The sequence below is a fragment of the Plecotus auritus genome (genome assembly GCF_963455305.1).
Source record: "Plecotus auritus genome assembly, chromosome: 6".
Taxonomy (NCBI): domain Eukaryota; kingdom Metazoa; phylum Chordata; class Mammalia; order Chiroptera; family Vespertilionidae; genus Plecotus; species Plecotus auritus.
In genome coordinates this window covers 31,014,847-31,034,175 of record NC_137773.1, presented here as the reverse complement: position 1 = coordinate 31,034,175, position 19,329 = coordinate 31,014,847, and the positions used below count along the sequence as shown (strand labels likewise).

At 45.1% G+C, this 19,329-nt stretch overlaps 1 protein-coding gene across 1 annotated transcript in view; it reads left to right on the top strand.

Annotated features, from left to right (window-relative positions):
- The window catches only part of UBE2D2 (ubiquitin conjugating enzyme E2 D2), a 47,699-nt gene extending 41,248 nt beyond the window's left edge, over nt 1–6,451 (top strand). The window contains exons 6-7 of the mRNA XM_080674169.1: nt 1,606–1,699; nt 4,782–6,451. Of these exons, the coding sequence (XP_080530295.1) occupies nt 1,606–1,699; nt 4,782–4,827 (140 nt within the window). The 3' untranslated portion in view covers nt 4,828–6,451. The remainder of the gene's footprint in view (nt 1–1,605; nt 1,700–4,781) is intronic.
- Nucleotides 6,452–19,329: the final 12,878 nt, after the last annotated feature.

The following is a 19,329-nucleotide window of genomic DNA, read 5'->3' as shown; positions in this document are numbered from 1 at the left end:
CCTAGCAGGTTTGGCTCAGTGGCTAGAGCGTCGGCCTATGGACTGAAGGGTCCCAGGTTCGATTCCGGTCAAGGGCACATGCCCCAGTTGTGGGCTCAGTCCCCAGTTGGGGGGTGGGGTGCAGGAGACAGCTGATCAATGATTCTCATCATTGATGTTTCTATCTCTCTCTCCCTCTCCCTTTCTTACTGAAATCAATAAAAAATATATTAATAAAAAAAAAGGAAATTTGTAACTGATACTGTTTTGGTAGTATGTCTAATTTTAGGTGAAGAATCAGTTGTACTCTAATTTTAGGTGAAGAATCAGTTGTACTCTTCCCAGTTTGATAGGCTGGACAAGTTTCTTCTTTTTATAGTCAGTAATTTCATGAACATTCAAAAATCTATTACTCCCTGTTGTCATTTCCAGGAAATACATGAAATCTTTCCTAATTGCTGTTAGGATGTTCTGTGCTTGAAGAGGGCATCAGGTGATACACCTGACAATGGGATGAGAAGATGTTTTGGGAATGCCATCTGCCAGAATTGTGGGCAACAGGAATGAAGAGTCAGAAAACATCTTTCCTGATGTTTTTTATTTTCCATATATTCTTAAGGCAAGGAAATAGCTTTTTTGTTAAACTGAATGATAAAGGGCATGTAAACTTTTTCTTTACCTCTCAGAAGCCCTTGATCTCTAAAAAATAGATTTGATAGGAAAATGAATAAATCCTTTCCTGCTGAATTGATGTTTTGGGAATAAAGTGGGATCAGAATTATTATCTCTTGCTGCCAAACATTAAAGCTGAGTTCTGTTAGTCTCAGAATAGAAGGATTGGGATTTATTTCAGTATACCAGAAGCCAGTGTATTTTATGTAATTAGTGGCCTTGGCTTCCTTTTTACATTCAATAAGTACATAAATTAACAACAAATTTAACAGAGGAAATTGTACTATTGAGATTTTCTGCTATATTCCAGGTTGTCACTGAGGAAATGGCTTAGATGAGATTCTAAATCGTCACTGAAAAGAATTTGAGACTTTAGTAGAAGTATATTGTACCCTCTGTAATAAGTATGGCTAGCCCCATTTGGGGGCAAATACTAGCCTTTATGTTCTTGGACTAAATTGTTTTCAACTGAAAATGAAACAGATCCATTGCATCTGAATGTAATATCTGCCATTGAGAAAGCAGTGATTGTTGGATTTCATGTTGGTTGTTTCTGACTAAGAACATTTCATTAGTGTGGTTGTCTTTGGAATTTTGAAAGCCATTTATTCCTGAACCTGGGCTTCTAAAAAATTAAAGTTTATTAGCTCTGAAAAGTGTCATTGGTCTCGGATTTGGAAGACCTGGATTCTAATTTCACTATAATAACTAACTAATGGGACATTGGGCAAGTCACTTCACCAGCCTGGGCTAACTTCCTTAGGGATTTAAGCATAGAGAAATCTTATAATCTTTGTTGATTACTGTAACTATAAAGTTAGGTAGAGCTTAACAAATCTGCTAGGCACTGCAATATAAATAAATTCTTAGAATTTTCTTGTGTGTTGGCACCTCATGTTTCTTTGAATTCTTTGCTTTTATTCTCTACTAATTTATATGTTTTCTTCATTCTAGTACTCTTGTCCATCTGTTCTCTGTTGTGTGATCCTAATCCAGATGATCCTTTAGTGCCTGAGATTGCTCGGATCTACAAAACAGATAGAGAAAAGTAAGTATGGCCACCAGACAGAAAAGTACCTGTGGTAGGGTACAGATGTTTGGGACTCAAATCTTTCTTATAAGGGCTGGGTATGGGTCAGATATTTAAAATGAAATCCTAATACACTCACCTGGGGATAGAAAAGAGGAGTATTTGCATTGAGTATCATTATATTTAGATGACACTGATACTTTTTATTGATTTCAGAGAGAGAGAAACATTAATTTGTCACTTATTAATGCATTCGTTGGTTGGTTTTTGTATGTGCCCTGACCAGGGATTGAACCCACAACCTTGATGTATCAGGCCGATGCTCTAACCAACTGAGCTTCCCAGCCAGAGCTGGTATTATCTCTTAATTATTTCATATGACTCCTACTGTCTAGAGCAGTGGTCACCAACCTTTCGGACCTCACAGACCACCAGTGGTCCTCGGACCACCAGTTGGTGACCTCTGCTCCAAAGGTTTCCTTAAACTAGCGGTTGCCAACCTTTCGGACCTCATGAACCACCATGAGGTCCGAAAGGTTGGCAACTGCTGGTCTAGAGAAACTTTTCTGCATTATATTTTCAACAGTTTTATGTCTTCTTGGCTTTTGATATATAGCTCATTTTGCATCAAGAGCCCAATTTTCTTAGGTATTTGAAAATTAATGGGGAAAGAAAATTTTTTTTCTACCATTTGGTATAATTTAAAAAGAAAGAGAATAAATGCCACCAGACATGAAAACCCAAAATTTCCTTCAAAAAAATAAAACTTAATGTAAAATTAACATATTTTGGAATTGTACTATGAACTATTAAGAATGGTCAGGATATCCAAAGAAATAGGAACTAAAAGTATTCTGATCTTTTTTTTGGGTATATTCATTAAAATAGGAGGGAATAGATGGGGAAAAGTGGATAATTTTCTAAAGTTAAAATATAAAGAATTATTTAAATTCTGGATAAGAGAGGCATATAGATACAATTTGTGTGTGTGTGTGTTTTCTTGATCTTTACCCAGGGATTTGTTTTTTGATTTTTAGAGGAAGGCAGAAGTAGGGGGTGGGGGTGATGGGAGGGGAGAGAGAGAGAGAGAAAGAGAAAGAAAAACATAAATTGGCTGCCTCTTGTACTCCCCCCCAGTTGTGGACTGAAACTGCAACCTAGGTATATGCCCTGACCAGGAATTCATTCTGCAACCTTTTGGTGTATGAGACGGCACTCCACCCAACCGAGCCACACCAGCCAAGGCTAGATAACATATTTTTAAGTAGGGCATTGGGGGATTGTAACAGCAGTTGGTTATTAGTTTTGTCTGTATTTAGGTCTGAATAGTCTCTGTAGTCATGTATTTCTGGCTACATTCAGAATAAAATTAGATCATGCTTTTTTCTATTTGTGAATTTATTCAAATACATTTTTTTTTTTTTTTTGGAGAACCATTTTGTCAATATCTGGAATTGTGGACATAAATAAAAAGGCATTTCCTAAGACATTGTGGTTGTAATGTTCAGAAGAACTTGCCTGCATTCCTTTTTATTTTTTTAATCGTTTTTTTAAGTATGTTTTTGTTGTTAATCCTCACCTGAGGATATTTTTCCATTGATTTTTAGAGAGAGTAGAAGAGAGGGGGAGAGAAACATCAATGTGACAGAGACACATCAGTTGGTTGTTGCCACACGGGTCCTAACCAGGGTGGGAATCTAGCCTGCAACCAAGGTACATGCCCTTGACTGGGTATTGAAACTGTGACCCTTCAGTCCATGGTGCCAATGCTCTGTTCACTGAGCCAAACCAGCTAGGGCTAATACGTTTTTATTGATTTCAGATAGAGGAAGGGAGAGGGAGAGAGAGAGAAACATCGATTGCTGCCTTCTGGAGGTCCCCCCTTCCCCCTCCCCTCCTTCACTACTGGGGATGGATCCTGCAACCCAGACATGTGCCCTGACTGGGAATTGATCTGTGATCTCCTAGTTCATGGGTTGACACTCAATCACTGGGCAACACTGGATGGGCCTGCATCCCTTTTTAAATCAAAGAATTGTAGAACCTTTTGGCCTCCTTATTTTTACTACTAGAATGTTCTGGAGCAATAGACCTATTCATTTTATTTTTTTAATATTTTATTGATTTTTTACAGAGAGGAAGGGAGAGGGATAGAGAGTTAGAAACCGCAACCAAGGTACATGCCCTTGACCGGAATCGAACTTGGGGCCTTTCAGTCCCAAAGCCGACGCTCTATCCACTGAGCCAAACCGGTTAGGGCAGACCTATTCATTTTAGAAACCAAATTGTTAAAATACATTCTGCCAGAACTAGTGATTTTATTGAGACAGAGGAAATTATTATATCAATTTAATCACTATGAGTATATGATTTCAAGAACCATACAATGTAGAAGTATATAGTTTGAAGAACTCCAAGTAAATGAACAAGGGTTGAAGATCTTTCCTAGAAATAAGTCAGTCAAGTGTAGAATAAGGGTATGCCAGCAAATGCTAAAATTGAATCAGAGCCCTCTATTACAGAGGCCGCCAACCTTTCAGACCTCATGGACCACCAGTGGTCTGCGGACCACCGATTGGCAACTGCTGCTCTATTAGTAGCATTGACAGGACATTGTTTTTCTCTTAACAGCTTTTTTCCCCACTATCATTGAATAAACTGGGGTAAAAGGTGGTTTCACTTGAATGTACATTTTCCCCCTCAAGTTATTCTATGGATTTTTGTTTGTTTTTGTTCATCCTTACCGGAACATTTTTTTTCCCATTGATTTTTAGAGAATGGAAGCAGGGGATGGAGGCGGGGGCGGGGAAGGGGGGAGGAGAGAGAGAGAAAGAAACATCAATCAGTTGTCTCCTGAATGTGCCCCTATTGGTGCTGGGGATGAACCTGCAACCCAGGCACGTGCCCTTGACTGGGAATCGAACCTGAGACCCTGTGGTGCTCAAGTCAGCACTTTAACCATTGACCACACCTGCCAGGGCACTACATGGGTTTTTAATAAAGAACACTAGAGAGGATAAAAATGTTACTAGATGGGATAATGAATGATGCCTTCTGACTTCTCACCTGTGTTAAGCTAAGCTTCTCTTTGTGTGTACAGGTACAACAGAATAGCTCGGGAATGGACTCAGAAGTATGCGATGTAATTAAAGAAATTATTGGATAACCTCTACAAATAAAGATAGGGGAACTCTCAAAGAGAAAGTCCTTTTGATTTCCATTTGACTGCTTTCTATGAGCCCACGCCTCATCTTCCCCTGTGCACATGTTTACCTGATACAGCAGTGCTGCGTGTTGTACATACTTCGAACAACAAATAGAAATACTGTACTTCGGTACCAACATTGCCTCCTAGCAGAGAAGTGTGTATGTGACAAGCCAGTTCTTCAGACATAACCTAGGTGTGAGACTAAAAGCTTTCCTATTGACTTAAATTTGGATAACTGCAAGTTGAGGGGTGGTGGGTATGTTGTGTGCTTGGATGGGAAAGAAAAGCCCACTGACCTGTAGGAGATGTTTTTTAAGTGGAATCCTTTTAAACTCAAAACAGATATGAAAAGCAAGGCGAAGAACATGAAGCTGTTTCTGTATTCGTTTTATGCTGAAGGACCTACGTCTTAGGTGAAAGTTATGGCCAACCAGATTAAAATCTACCCACATCCTGTATTTTAAGGTCTAAGTTTAACTGGATTGGAGCTATTAGTATATAAAGTGTGATGGGCTTTGTTCCCACCTCTTACATTTCCCCACCCTTTAATCCTTGTCCTTTCAGCCCCTCTTTCTCTCTTCCATATTCTTTGGTTTGTATGTGGTTTCTCAGTTAATACATAGCTAATAGCTCTTATTTTTCTTATGTTTTTAACTGCTTAGGTCTTTCTGGATGTAAGGGTGAAAATTCATTTGATGGAAATACTTGTGTATATTTAAAGACCCAGTTGCTCCTCTGGAGCTTGTACGTTCAAGAATGATTAATCTGTGTAATAAACTGATTACTACAGTCATTACATATAATTTTGTGTGAATAGGCTTTTTGATTTTAAGAACTTTATCTAGCTGAAATTAGTGGTGGATTTTGCCCTTATTCTTTAAATGTCCACTGCTTTTGGTTTTCATTTATACTGGTTACATTTCAAAATCATGAAACAATTCCAGTTTACATAGTAAAAAGAATATCTTGAAAGTAATTTCACTGAACAAGATAAGGGCATAAGCTTAAAAGCTTTTCCATGAAATTTATATGTATAGTATTCCAGGAACATGACTGTTAAACTAAATAAGAAATTTGCTTTATTAATGAAACCAAGCTGCATTTCACCAAAACCTTGTGACATTCCCTTGGTACATAGGACATAAAACAAAGGCATTGCTAGTTGGTAAGTTAAGCTTCTGTGATTGTAAAAGAGCAACATTGACCAAACCTGGGAAACATGAGCACAATCTTGTATTGGAGAGTCTTCATAATTACTTTGCACTAACATTGCAGGATGTTCATTCAATTTTAAATTGTACTGTATGTGGCTTTTTTGAAGTCTTCCCTTGACTCTAGTAAAATGTAGTTTGAAACTTGTAAACAACTGTGTTTGCCAGAAACATCATTCGTGTGAACTAGGCAAGTTACCTTTTTTCCCCTCCTTCTAATCTAATTGTAAACCTGGCCAGCCTGAAGGCCATGGCTGGTGCTCACTAGCCATTAGGTTCTTTCAAATGCATCTTTACACTCTTGCACAAAAATTGAGGAATAAATGTCCACTGCTTTTGGTTTTAAACTTGTTCAACTTGTCTTATCTTCCGTGTCACTACTCTCCCATCTCAGAACTAAAGTGTGACATAACCTGAAAACTATTAAAGTGTTGCATTTTAGCTGCTGACTACTTATTAGTATTTATAGCATTCTTGACCTTGCAAAGAAGGTTTGACTGTTAACAGTTGTGGGGAAAGGAATTAAAATTGAGCTCTAATTTAAAATTATCTTGTATTCTCATTATCGTGGGCAGGTGGGAATTCATCAATTTTTGACTTGCTATTAACTATACTGTTGACTATGGGTCAGTTGCACACATCCTTAAAGCTGATTCTTTGTTATCTTAGAGAGCTGCCAGTTCATTACTATTTATTATGTCAAAATGTAAATATTTTTACAAAAGGTTCCGTAAGTATTTTTTTAAGTGCTAAGTAAGACATCCTGGTGTGCAAGTTTCTGATGAAAGGGTTTACATAGTCATAAACATTAGACTCTTAAATGCAGTTTGGTTTTGCTCATTTGAGTATGGAGCATATTTGGTCCAGTTCATATATATATATATATATATATATATATATATATATATATATATATATATATGCCTTGGTCAGAATGAAGGCTCAGTCAGGGAGGCCACCTTCCCCACTCACTAAATAAATAAATAAATGTGTCACTCAGGATGGTTTTCACATTGCTTTTTACAGGAGTGTTTCAGCTTTATCACATGTGAAAGCTTGTTTGCAATAACCCTGATTAGCTTAGCGAGGCAGTGGTTATAAGGGAATGTCAATTGTATGGTTTCCCTTTGCTTTGCTTTGCTTCTCAATTACATGGAGTGCTGGGTCAAGTTATAGTTGGAGTAGTTTCTTTTAGTGAAACTACATGATTTCAGATACTTACATGGTCTGTTATTGGCCAGTGGTCAAAGTTAGCTTTGTCCTGCTGGTTTCTATACTTTGGGTAGTACAGAGACTTGGAAGAAAGGCTGTTGGGGTAGGGAGTGTCAGGGAGGTCTGTAGAGAGAAGGTTATGGTGGTGGTCAGAGAGAGGGATTCATGTTCTCTGTCCTGATCTAGCAATAGAGGCAATCATTGTACTTCCTACTGCTCCAGTATTACACTTTTTGAGTCATTCTTTGCCTCAACAAATTATTTTGAGCCCTAGGTAGATTGTCATGAGAGATGAATTATTTCTACATTACAGCTGTAAACTGTTCCTTATTTGCAATTAAGGTGAAACTGTGGGTTTTGTTTCAGTCTGCTCTACGGTACCCCTTAACACCTGGTGGCTAGATTTTAATAGAACTTTCTTCAGTTCTTGGGTCTTCTGAATTATGAGCATATATTTTCTTCCTACTCAGAGATAAGCATCTTTATTGCCCTTGCAGAAAATAGTCACCACTGTTAAGGACCCATTACCTCTTGATTTCATTTGTGAATACTCTTTATTTCAAGTGATGATGGGTTATTTTGTTGTGTGTGATATTATATAAGAGAAAGCAGATTTTTAATATGAAAATAACTGTGAAGGTAGTAGACTATCAAATATGCATTCATACACATCTAAGGAGAGAAAATAGACCTTGGGGATATTCCTGGAGCCTGTTCCCTATTTAATTTTTCCTTATGTGTTGTGTATGCACTTAGATGAAAAGTGGCTCTGAGTTTGCTACCTGACAAAAGCCTTTCTTTAAAATCTTTTTCTAATCATACTTAGCCCTGGCTGGTATAAGTGGTTAATATTCAGGCCCTCTGAATATTTCCAGGCCAATTCCTGGGATGGGCTTAGAAATACGAAAACTGGCCATGGGATCACTTTGCCAGGGTTAATACTTACAATATTCATTCCCCCATTGTTGCCATATTTTATCTTAGTTAATATAAGTAGGGAAGTTCAAAAGATGGGACTACTAAAGCTTTAAGGCCTTGGGTCTCAGTGGCTGAATGTATAACAACACAGTCACCAACCAGCTTTGCCCTTTCTCAGTGATTGTTCCTGGACTGGTTGAGACAGGCGACATTTTTCTTATAAGTGGTCACTTTTCATCTTTGAATTATTTGTGGAGCTGCACCTGATTGAAGGCAAAGTATAATCTGCCTCTTAGCAGGTGGTAGAGTTATGAATATCTTAGCATCAAGACAGCAACTTAATAGTTTTCAATTGAGTGAGGTTTTTGTTTTTAACTTCCTGTGTAAGTTATTGGTAGAATGCCTTTTCCAGGGCTAGGGCTCATGATTGCCCTACGGTGTACTCTGAAAGCAAATGGTTGACTACATTTGGAAAGGCCGAGAAAAAGCCACTAAGTGCCTGGCCAGGCCTCTGGTAACTGCTGTCCAGGGAAGAGCAGTGCCAGCCTTGGTAAATGTGCTGTGTATTATTTTCAGACTTCTAAGGATATGAGTGGTGGTAGCTACCATTTTTCCAGGAACTAATCTCTCCTTGCTTGGGGTCACTTGTTCTTCTGTTGAATTTCTTCCTAAGTACTGAAAAATCTTGACTGCTTATTAAAGGGTACACCCCTGCCCTAAATTGTAGGACCCCTAGGGAACGAATATGAGTAGGGAGGATTTAGTTTTGCTGACCTCAAGACCAACCACTCCCCAAATCGCCAGCTTTCTCAGCTTTTGACGTTTTCCATAAGAAATTAGGGTAGCTTTGGAAGCTCCAAAGTTGGGGCTCCTTGGAGGTTTTCTAGAACCAGTTCACAAATACAACCTGACCCAGCACCATCTTGGGTGACAGCAAAAGCAAGGCTGCCTATCTGTTAGAAGGGGCATCAGAACTTCCCCCAGCTAATTAGAGGCAATACTGGTTAGATCTTTCTCAGCAGTTTCCCCTACATCCAGTCAGCATCGCTGCCTTCTTTGAAAGGTGTGAGTGTTTGCAGGGTGTTGTACTGATTTGAGGGGAACTGAACTTGTTTCAGAGGACACCCAGGATTTCAGTGTGACAGGAAGAACCAGGGAACTAAAGCTTTTTCATCCTTTTTGGAAGGATGGCTCCAGGTCATCTCAGTCTATTCCTCCTTTGGGAAAAAGAGAAGGGCATAAGAGAAGGAGTGAGGGGAGATTATGGGATAGGTAGTTTCCTTGAGGGTAAGATCAACCTCCAAGCTGGATAGAAAGGATACTTTCTTTTGAAGTTTCAGGTATAAATTTTGGGGAGAGGGGCTTAGTGATTTCTCTTCTGATGCACTGTGTCACTGGGTTCATTCTTGCTTATTCTGCCCCACACCCACTGACTATAGATGATAGATGGGTTGAAGTTTCTGTGCCCACTGATGGAGAGGATGTATCTGAAGTGCATTTGCTTAAAGTGGATGCTAGTACTTGAGTGGCCAGCAGAGGGCAGTGTTGACCCACAGCTGTAACAACCGTGAGGTGGGTGATCAGTAAATCTGCTTGGATAGAATCTGAGAGGGGCTTTTGTTGGGGTGTGGAAGCCTGTTTGGGCTTGGCTTTTTTCACAAGTTTATCTAGAACTGGGTGAGTCAGTGCCTACCTCAGGGAGGCTCCATCATAGGCTTAGTCAGGAAACAGGTTAATATTCTAGCCTTAAAGCCTGCCAGAAGAAGTATCAAACTGCTAACCTTCCTCTCCCCTCCCCATTAGTATAGCAGCCATATTCTTGTGTGTGGATAGGTTAGTAAGGTCCAGACCAGGACCTTTGCCCACTTGGCTGCAGGTTGCATGAGGGCAAAGGTCTGTCCATTGCTTTATGTGAACAAGAGGACTCTTTATTTCTGGCCGCTCTCTACATGGTGTCACTGTTGCCTTTTGCCAGAGGAAGGCAGTCCCTGTGACTCCAACTTAGCCCAATCTCATTTGCCTGCCCACTTATTTTGGGCAACCAGAACATAGCTTTTCATACCCTGAGGGATGGTGGCCTGGGGACTGGAGTAACAGAACTGGGGGCTAGTGATAAAGCCTAGGAAATGTTCTTGTCCTTTCAATCTATCTTGTGTTTTGGGGTCCTGGGCTCCCCAGTCTTCTAGCCCAACAGCTGTGAGCCTCCAGAGCCACTACCCATAAGCCAGCTGCCTCTTCTTGGGGAATTCTTTGAAATTCCAGACTTGGCCATCTGGGTATGCAAATAGCTCCAGATCTGCTGAGTTCGCCAAGTGGCTGTATCCCAAACAGAGCTGTGAGAATTAACCCCTACTACCCCCAGATGGGGAAAGCTGCCTTGGGGCTGTTGGTGCCTGGAACCCAGGCTTTCACCTGCTGAAAGATTCTTAAGCGGGGAGGGAGAGAGGAGTCCTGGAGACTCACAGATCCTGCTCTAGCTCCTAACTCTATAAGAGATTTTACATCCAAAAGGTGGGTTGAAAGACTTTCTGGAGCAGAAATTCTAGACCTAAGAAAGTCTTTGAAATAAGGAAGAAAGCCTTGGGTCTTCTAGCCTGTCTAGAGAAGTGGAGGATCCCTGCAGGGAAAGCTAGCTCCTACCATGCCATACCCAGGCAGTAGAGCAGTGTTTAGGCAGTCCAGAGTAGGGCCTGCAGCTTGGCCCCCAGAATGCCTTGCTCTCCCCCTGGCCTCCCCTTGGGGCTGGTTATCTGGCTGCAGCAGGAATGTGTGCTCTGAGTAGGGAGGGGGGCGGGGGTCAGGGTCAGGGCGGAAACCTGGGAATGTGGACTGCCTGCCCCTGTCCCTGTTGGAGGGAGGGAGCCGTGGAGAATGTGGCTGACAGGCCTCAGGCGTGGGAGAGTGTAGACTGTGTGTGTGTGTGTGTGTGTGTGTGTGTGTGTGTGTGTGTGTGTGCGCGCGCGCGCGCGCGGGGTGGGGGGGCTGCTTGTGTGTATAGGAACTTGTAAGAGTGTGAAAATTGTGAGCATGAACATTCCTTAGTGTTTATGCATATGGGTGTGAGCCTAAGCTGTGTAGCCTTTGAGGAGCAGGAATTAAGTCTAGTTTTAAATTACAGGCCCATGACTTCAGTTGTATATTCTTAGGCAACTAATTTATTTCTCCTTTGTTTTTTCATCTAGAAGATACTCCTCCTTCCATCCATAGGCAATGCTTGGTGGAAAATGTCCTTATCAAATTAAAGGGTTGTGGCTTTGGATGCCTGTAGGTTACGGGAGGTAGGCATGGACAGTGGGGCATCTTTCCTGGGTTCCTGTACAAGCCAGAGATTTGCTTCTCTTGGAGCAGGACTAGCTCCTGGCATACCCAGGGACCCTAAAGCAGGCTGTCCAGGCCCTTTTGGGACCCACTTGGCAAGGCTTGTAAATATTCACAAGCAGAATGGGTAGGCATTTGGATGGATAAGCCTAGCCATCCTGTGTGACTGTGACCTTGCCCAGGGTCTGTCTGTTCATTTGCTTCTCTTGGGGGACAGAGGGAAATCCAGCTATCTCAGTAAATAAAAGCCTGAGCTGGTGGTAGGAAGAGTTGCCTCCAGCCATGGAGGTAAGGGGGTAATATGAAGGGAGGCCAGACTTATTTGTTTCCCAGACCTACCCTGAAGGATGAGAGTAAGGATAAGCCATGGATGATGTGTAGCATTGCCTACAGCCCAGGATCCTTGCATTCCCATCCTAGGTCACAAGCCACCTAGTGGACCTACAACTCTCCCTGGTTAGTGTGTGTGTGTGTGTGTGTGTGTGTGTGTGTGTGTGTGTGTGTGTCTTGGATCAGCAGGCAGGATTTGGGATCCAGGCACATACAGTTTGGGGAATTAGCTAAGGTCACAACCAGGCAAAACTTGGGAATCTTGGAAGTCTTTCCAGGTAAAACCTTAAGGGGGAGCACCCTGGCTGCAAGGGACTCCTGGAAGCCCTTGGGGAGGACCCAGGCCTTAACTGGAGGAAGTGGCCCTACACTGGAACAAACTACAGGAATGGCCTATAAGGGTGTGTTGAAGGAATGATCATCTGGCTCTGCTCCCATGCACATGCACCACTGGGAATGGGGGTTGGAGGGGGGATGGCTGAGATCAGGAGCTACTCCAGTTTCCTGCTTTGGATTTGGACTAGGGAGTGTTTTTGATTTTTTCGGAGGGCTCTAGAACTGATGCCTCAGTTTATGCATGGGGAAATAATGGATTACAGAGAGTGACTGGTTAGGGATGGTCCTTAGTAAGTTTATGTGGGAGGTTCTGGGACCCTATGTAACTGGATCACTGTTGGGTGGGAGGTGCTTTGTGTTCTATGACTTCGTGAGAGTGGCAGGAAATAGGGTCAGTAGCTATGTACCTGGTAAGAGATTAGGGGTGGTTTCCCTAACAAAGTCCCAGAGAGTGTGTGGCTGTTCTGACTTTACTAGGGGAAGTGATAATATGTGGCTATGTGGATGAGTGCAGCAGGGCTGCCCCACACAACCATAAAGTTGGTCACACTGTCACACAACCACTGAGTTGTGTTTGTGACACTTGAGTTATGTTTTCAAGGTGTGTGTAATGGTAGATTATTATGATATGTATAATAATGGTAGATCCTAAGACCCTCTGTGTTTTGAACACTTACCAGGTGCCTGGCCCTGTGAGTTGATGCTAGTTTGCCTGTGCCACAGTATTTGTTCATTGTGCCATGTTATACAGGGTGTCCCCCAAAAATGTGTACAGATTTTAACAACTGATAGCTCAATTTTGAAAATGAAATGTATTTTAATAAACACTGCCTTTATAATTATTCCAAGTGTATGTATAGCCTTAGCTGGTTTGGCTCAGTGGATAGAGCATCGGCCTGTGGACTGAAGGGTCCCGGGTTCGATTCCGGTCAAGGGCACATGCCTGGGTTGTAGGCTCGATCCCCAGTGGGGGGCGTGCAGGAGGCAGCCAACCAATGATTCTCATCATTGATGTTTCTCTCTCTCTCTCCCTCTTCTCTGAAATCAATAAAAATATATTTAAAAAACAACAACAAAGTGTATATACATTTTTGGGGACACTCTATATTTGTGTTAGGGGATATGAAACAGCTGCATCTGTGTCTTAGTTGCGGGGGTACAATTTGTGCTGTATGGCTCTGTTTTGGGCTCATGATCCTGTGTTGCCAATATGGGACACCATTGTATTGTTGCATAGTGTGATACCCATTTGACTGTTTTGTTTTTAAATTGTGGGGATGATGTATAATTTGGCTGTGTAACTTTTTTGCTTTGTTGTGTGACTTTGTTGTGCAGCCAAAGTATATAACTCCCTACTGTTGTGTGGTTGAGACCAGCTAGTGGAATGTATGACTCATTTTGTGTCCTGGTGATGTAGGTGTCTGGTATAGGGTAATCCATTGTGGTATGAGGCCCTGTTGTGGTGAAGTGAACTGTTGTGTGATAGTGTGACCAACTGAATAGTTGTATGTATGTGACCCTATTGTATGTATCCATGTGGACCATTTGTTTGACCCCAGTTGTGTCAGACTGTTGTGGTGTGGTGTAACTCCTTGTGGTGAATGTGCCTCCTTTGTGGTGGCAGTGGCCCAAATTGGTGTTTCCCTATACAGATTGTGTGTCTGTGTAACCCCTCTGTGCTGCTGTTTCCCTTTTCGGGTCTGTGTGTTGTTTGACCTCAGCCCCTGTCGCCCCTCCCCCGCACTGTCCGCCAGAGCCGTGCAGCAATCGATCGCCATTGATTGTCCCTGACGAGCTGCTCCACTTTCCAGCCAATGTCAGGAGGGGGGATCTCCGCCGCCCTGGCGGTGTCATTTCCACACACTCCCTGGGCTGCTGCCAGTGTGGGCGCTGCCAAGAGCAGGCCTGGATTGCCCAGAGCATGGACCGGAGTGTCCATCCGGTCCACACCACCCGGACAGCATACCGACCCTTGCCTGCCTGGCCTGCACCCAGGCCCCTCCCCTTCTCTGGGTGGGTGTCTGTTGTCACCACACCAGTTTGGGCGGGGCCTTGGAGGGGGGTGCTAGTCCTAGTGCTTGCCTGGGTGGGGGCAAAGCGGGCCTTTTCTTGCGGGTGGAGGCTCTGGCCAGCCAACTTTGCTGTGGCCTAAACAGATGCTAATGATTTTCCTGGAGGCTCTGGTTATCTCTGGCCTCAGCCAGCCAGAGTGCAGGCCTGGGCGGGCACAGACTGCTCCCCACCCCCTCCTCACCCTCCTGACCAACTGGCCCCAGTGGACAGTAGGGGTCACAGGCTGCCCAAGGGCAGCCCCACACAACCATACAGTTGGTCACAGTGTCACACAACCAGTTCATCCCACCACTCTGGCTGTGTGGGAATGTTTGCTCTTTATCCACCCAGTATGCTATACTGTATCCTCTTTTGAGCCCCTTCCCAAAGCCGTTGCCACCCACCCACACAGGAGAAACTGAGGCTCAGAGAAGCTTGGCCCAAGGTCATAACACCCTTTGCCTGCTTGGCTGAGTGGGTCACCCACTCTTTAGCCCTCCCTGGTCCCCCATTGCCCAGGGGCCAGAGTCAGTTTCCAGGCTCCCCGTGGAAGTGCTGACGTGGCTCTGAGCAGCTGTCTGGGGCCAGGAAGCAGGGCAGATGTCACAGTGCCCAGGGGAGGAGGTGGCTCCATGGGGAGGGTAGGCAGGGCCTCTTGCCTGGCTAGACAAGTTTCCTCTCCCTCCAGGCCTGGTTGGCTGTCTGGGGTTGGGGCACGGCCATGGGCCAGGCTGACCTGCCTCCAAATCTAGCTCCAGCTCCTCTGTGTAGCTGCTGACAAGTGTTGCAACCTCTCTGAGCTTCCTTCCCTGTCAGAGGAGAATAACAGCATCTGCTTTGGATAGGTGTGAGCCTCAAATGAAAGCAGAGATGTGCAAAGCTCCCAATTCCATGCTGGGCACTCTGTTCCTGCTCAATAAATGTCAGTTATTATTGTCTTTGCAAGTGAGAATTTGGTGTGTCCAAAGGTAAAACTGGGTCCTTAGGGTACCCGCTGGCTTCAGAGGTCATTCTAGCCAGCCTCTTGCCTTGCTGCCCCTGGCCCTCTGCATTTCTCATGCCTGTCTAGCTTTGTTCCTTCTCATTGAAGTGTCAGTCCCCCTCAGTTCTGCCTGTTGCCAAGCTGCCCCCAACCACTCCTATCGGTGTGGTTTCCTCCTATCTGGGCTACACATAGGGTCCCTCAAGCAGCACAGCCCCATGGGAACAGCAATCGATGGCGCGGAACAGCCTCCCTGACAGATGGATCCACGGAAGCTGGGCTGCTTCAGCAGAGCTCCCTAGGAAACCAGAGACAAGAGCTGAGCCACCATGACTGCCTCCTAAATAGAAATGGAAGATGATAGGGAAATGAGGAGGAGGAGGCCAGAACTTCCAAACAGCCACAGGTTGGGCCAGCCCTCTGGGAATGGGAGGGGCAGGGCAGCCCCTATTTTTTTCCATAGGCCCAGAATCCTCTTGGGGAGAGGGCTCTGTAGAGCTTGCCTAGTGGGTGGGATATGTCTGAGTCCCCCTCCATGGGCAGGTAAAGAATTTTGACAGCCTTCTCACACACACATTGTGGGCACACTTCTAACAAACCCAGAGGTTGGTGGGTGGGTAGTTGAGCAGGCAGGCTGCACACCACATTCCGCAGTCCACAGGCCTTTGAAGCCAGAATGGCAGAAGGACCCTCTCTGATTGTGGGGTGGGAGATGATGAGCCTAGCCACTGTGTATGTGTAAAATACCTCCTGCCTTCTACCAGTCTCCCAGATTAATCAGGGAAGTTCTTCCCAAGGTTTTTCAACCTCAGCACTATTGACATTTTGGGCCATTTAATTCTTTGTCTTGTGCATTATAGAATATTTAGCAACATCCTTGGTCTCTACCCATTAGATGCTAGTAGCAGCAGTTGTGACAGACAAAAATGCCTCCAGACATGCCTCAATATCCCTTGGGAGGCAAAATCAATTATAGTTGGGAACCATTGGTCATGAAGACAAGCCCTCCAGGTTGGAAGGGGCAGCCAGGAACCTTGGGAATGCCAAAGATCCTCTGCAGTGGAGGGGAAAGTTTCAAAAATGGCCCTGTTCCTAGATATCTCAGGCCCAGGAGGGTGAGAGACACCCTTTTCCCTCAGCCTCCATGGCCCCACCTGCCAGGTTGGAGGGAACTATGCTTGTCTGTGATGGCAGGGCTGTTGGTGTCACTGCTCAGCTGCACCAGGCTTGGTGCCAACAACTCACTGCTGGACTACACAGCAGGGGGGTGAGGAAGTGGGTGCAGTCATGGGGGTACTCAGCCTGCCTGGACGCCCTTCTGTCCAGCCAGCTTGAGGTGGGGGGAACAAGCATGGATGATTAGCCTCCTCACTTCCCTTGGTGCCCTGGCAATGTCTGCTGGTGTTGGGCTGGGTAGGGGTGGGGCTGACAGGCCTCAGAGCCAGTGGGGGCTACTGCCTAAAGTAGAAGGATTATAGACACAAGTCCAGCAGGCTCAGCCAGCTGACAGCTGGGCCACCTGAGTGCCAATCTGTCCCCTCCAAGAAGGGAGTGGGGGTGGGGTGGGGGAGGGAGAAAGGCACAGTGGGCTGGCTGAATGGTCCCTGAGTCCCCTATCCCATAAGTCCTTGAGCCAGACTCCCTCTGGAGTCATCGCCTTCCTTTTCCTGCCCAAACTGACAGGCAGGCATTGACGTGAAGGAAAGTTCTCTAGTGTACAGTCTCACTGCTGGGAGGTCCCTACTTATATCTAAACTACTTCCTTTCCTTCTATAGCATCTACCCTATCCTGGCCTGCATGCTCTGGCCCCCACAGTCAGAGTCCAACATTTCAGTTTCTGTGGCCAGAGTGAATCCTTAACTCTAGTGGAAGAGAACCCTTATCCACAGGGAGATTCAGTCAGAATACAGGCCAATGGGTCCCTCTGTGGGTAGAGGAATGAGAGTGCCTAAGTGGGCAAGACTAAAGGAATGGAGAGAGGCATTGATGCCAATTGACAGACTAAGGTCCACAGAGAGAGCAGGGTTGCCCACATTGAACCCAGTCTAGGGGGCTCCCAGGGTGGAGAGGAGGAAGTGGCTGGGAGGTGGGCAGTGGCTTTGTAACCAGAGATGGGCCAGGCTGGCTGAGGTGGCAGTTTGGGGCTGGGGTTTAAAATAGAGCCTCGGCCTGGCCGGGATCGGGTTCGGGTCACCCACAAGGCAGCGTGGCCACCACCATCCGGCTCGAGTTTCTTGCTTTCCTTGATGATTTGATGGAAGCGAGGGCTATCAGGCAGATGGGCCTAAGAAAGGGGGTCTAGGCACTTGCCATTACCGTCCCCTCACCAGGCTCTGGCCCATCTCCCTTCTCCACACCCACTCTCATGGGACCGATTGCCCAGCCCCTCCTGATTTTCTCCCTCCACTTCAATAAACATTTAACACCAACTGGGGACCAGGCCTTAACCAAGCATGGAGATGCATAATAAGACCTTGACCCTGTCTGAGGCCCCAGGAGTCCTGGCCTCTAAGATTGCACAGAATTGGGAGGGTGATCAGTATCCAGCAAGGATCTTCCATGTTTCACTAATGCCCTGGCCTCTGAAAGCCCTAGGCATGGGGAAAGCAAGGAGTAGAAAGACCCCTGCAGGCTACAGGACAGGAGGGTTAGACCTCAGATAATATGCCTGCGACCAGAGAAATGAAGGTGGCTACAAGGGGAGGGAGAATGTTCTCTTAAGAGCTAGTGATCATCCTTGAAAACTGCCCCCCCAACCCCACCATGGGGGAGGGGGTTCACTTCCCCGTTTTCCCTGGAGAGAGGAACCAAAGGAATGACTTGCCCTCTTCCCCAAGGGCAAAGCCCTGAGATACAATTTTGAAAGGGCATTCTGGTCCTGTGTCCAAATAGGGCACCCACTTCCTCAGGTTGATCCAAGAATTAGGGGAAGGGGTCAGGGGAAATGAAGGGGGTCCCCTCTTTAGTTTTTCAGGGCAAGTATGTAGTTCTTGCCCTGCTACATCCCATTATGCTATTGGAAAGGGGAAAAGCTCCTTGAAACACTAAAAAGTTCTGCTTAATCCTAATCCCTTCTACTCCACTCTCCCTTACTAGAGTCTCTGGGCTCCTGGGGGCAGTGGCAACCTCTGGACAGTGGCTCCTGGGGCCTGGCAAATAAGCCATGGGTCTGAGTGGGAGGAGGTGACACTGGAGGCCAAGCGCCAGCTCAGGGCCAGATCTAACTGGAGCAGTGGCCAGCCCTCCTGATAGAGCTCACATATATCTAAAAAATTGTCTTGTATATCTTAATGATTTCTCAACAGCCCCTGATTGAAGCATGCCCAATTTAGCCATGCCGTAAGTAACTTTTTATATTTCCTCAGGGAATCATTTCACTTATGAATCTTTTCTGAATCTGCAATCTTGATTAAAAGTTGAATTTTATTTATTTTTTGTCTCCATCTCTTTGCTTCTGAGATGGCTCCCTAGCGAAAAGGGTGGTAGCACCACCATTAATCCTTCCTCATTAACTTGTCTGGGGCAGGAGAATTCTACTGGGGGTCTGGGGAGCAGCAGTCAGGCCTCCCCTGTGGTAGCACCTGGGGGTATGTGACCTAAGGGAGGGAAGATGGCCCAAAGGAGAGGCTCACAGAGAGTGGTGGGGGACATTGCCAGTCTCCTGCCCACTATACTCACCTACCTGCCCCATCTCAGCTCCTCCCCCACCCCACGCACACAAACACTACTGAAGCGGATTAACTAGCCCATTTTGCCTTTAGGGTGTCTCCTCACCTGTAGTTTAGTAATTTGAGGAGACAGAACCCTTCAAGGACTCAGCTTGAGAGTACAAAATTGACTAAAATCCTGGCCTTGATCCTGTACAGGTGACACAGCTTGGGTAAGTCACCGCTCCTCTCAGAGCCTCAGTTTCCTTATCTGCAAAATGGGAATGTGATTGCTAAACAGATTACTAAGCAGGTAAAGGGTTTACTTAGCACAATGCCTCTAGAAAAGCAGCCTTTATTATTTCCCTTGGAGGACCCCAGCACCAGGAAGCAGGGTTGGAACAATGCTAAGGATCCTATCCCAATTCTGACC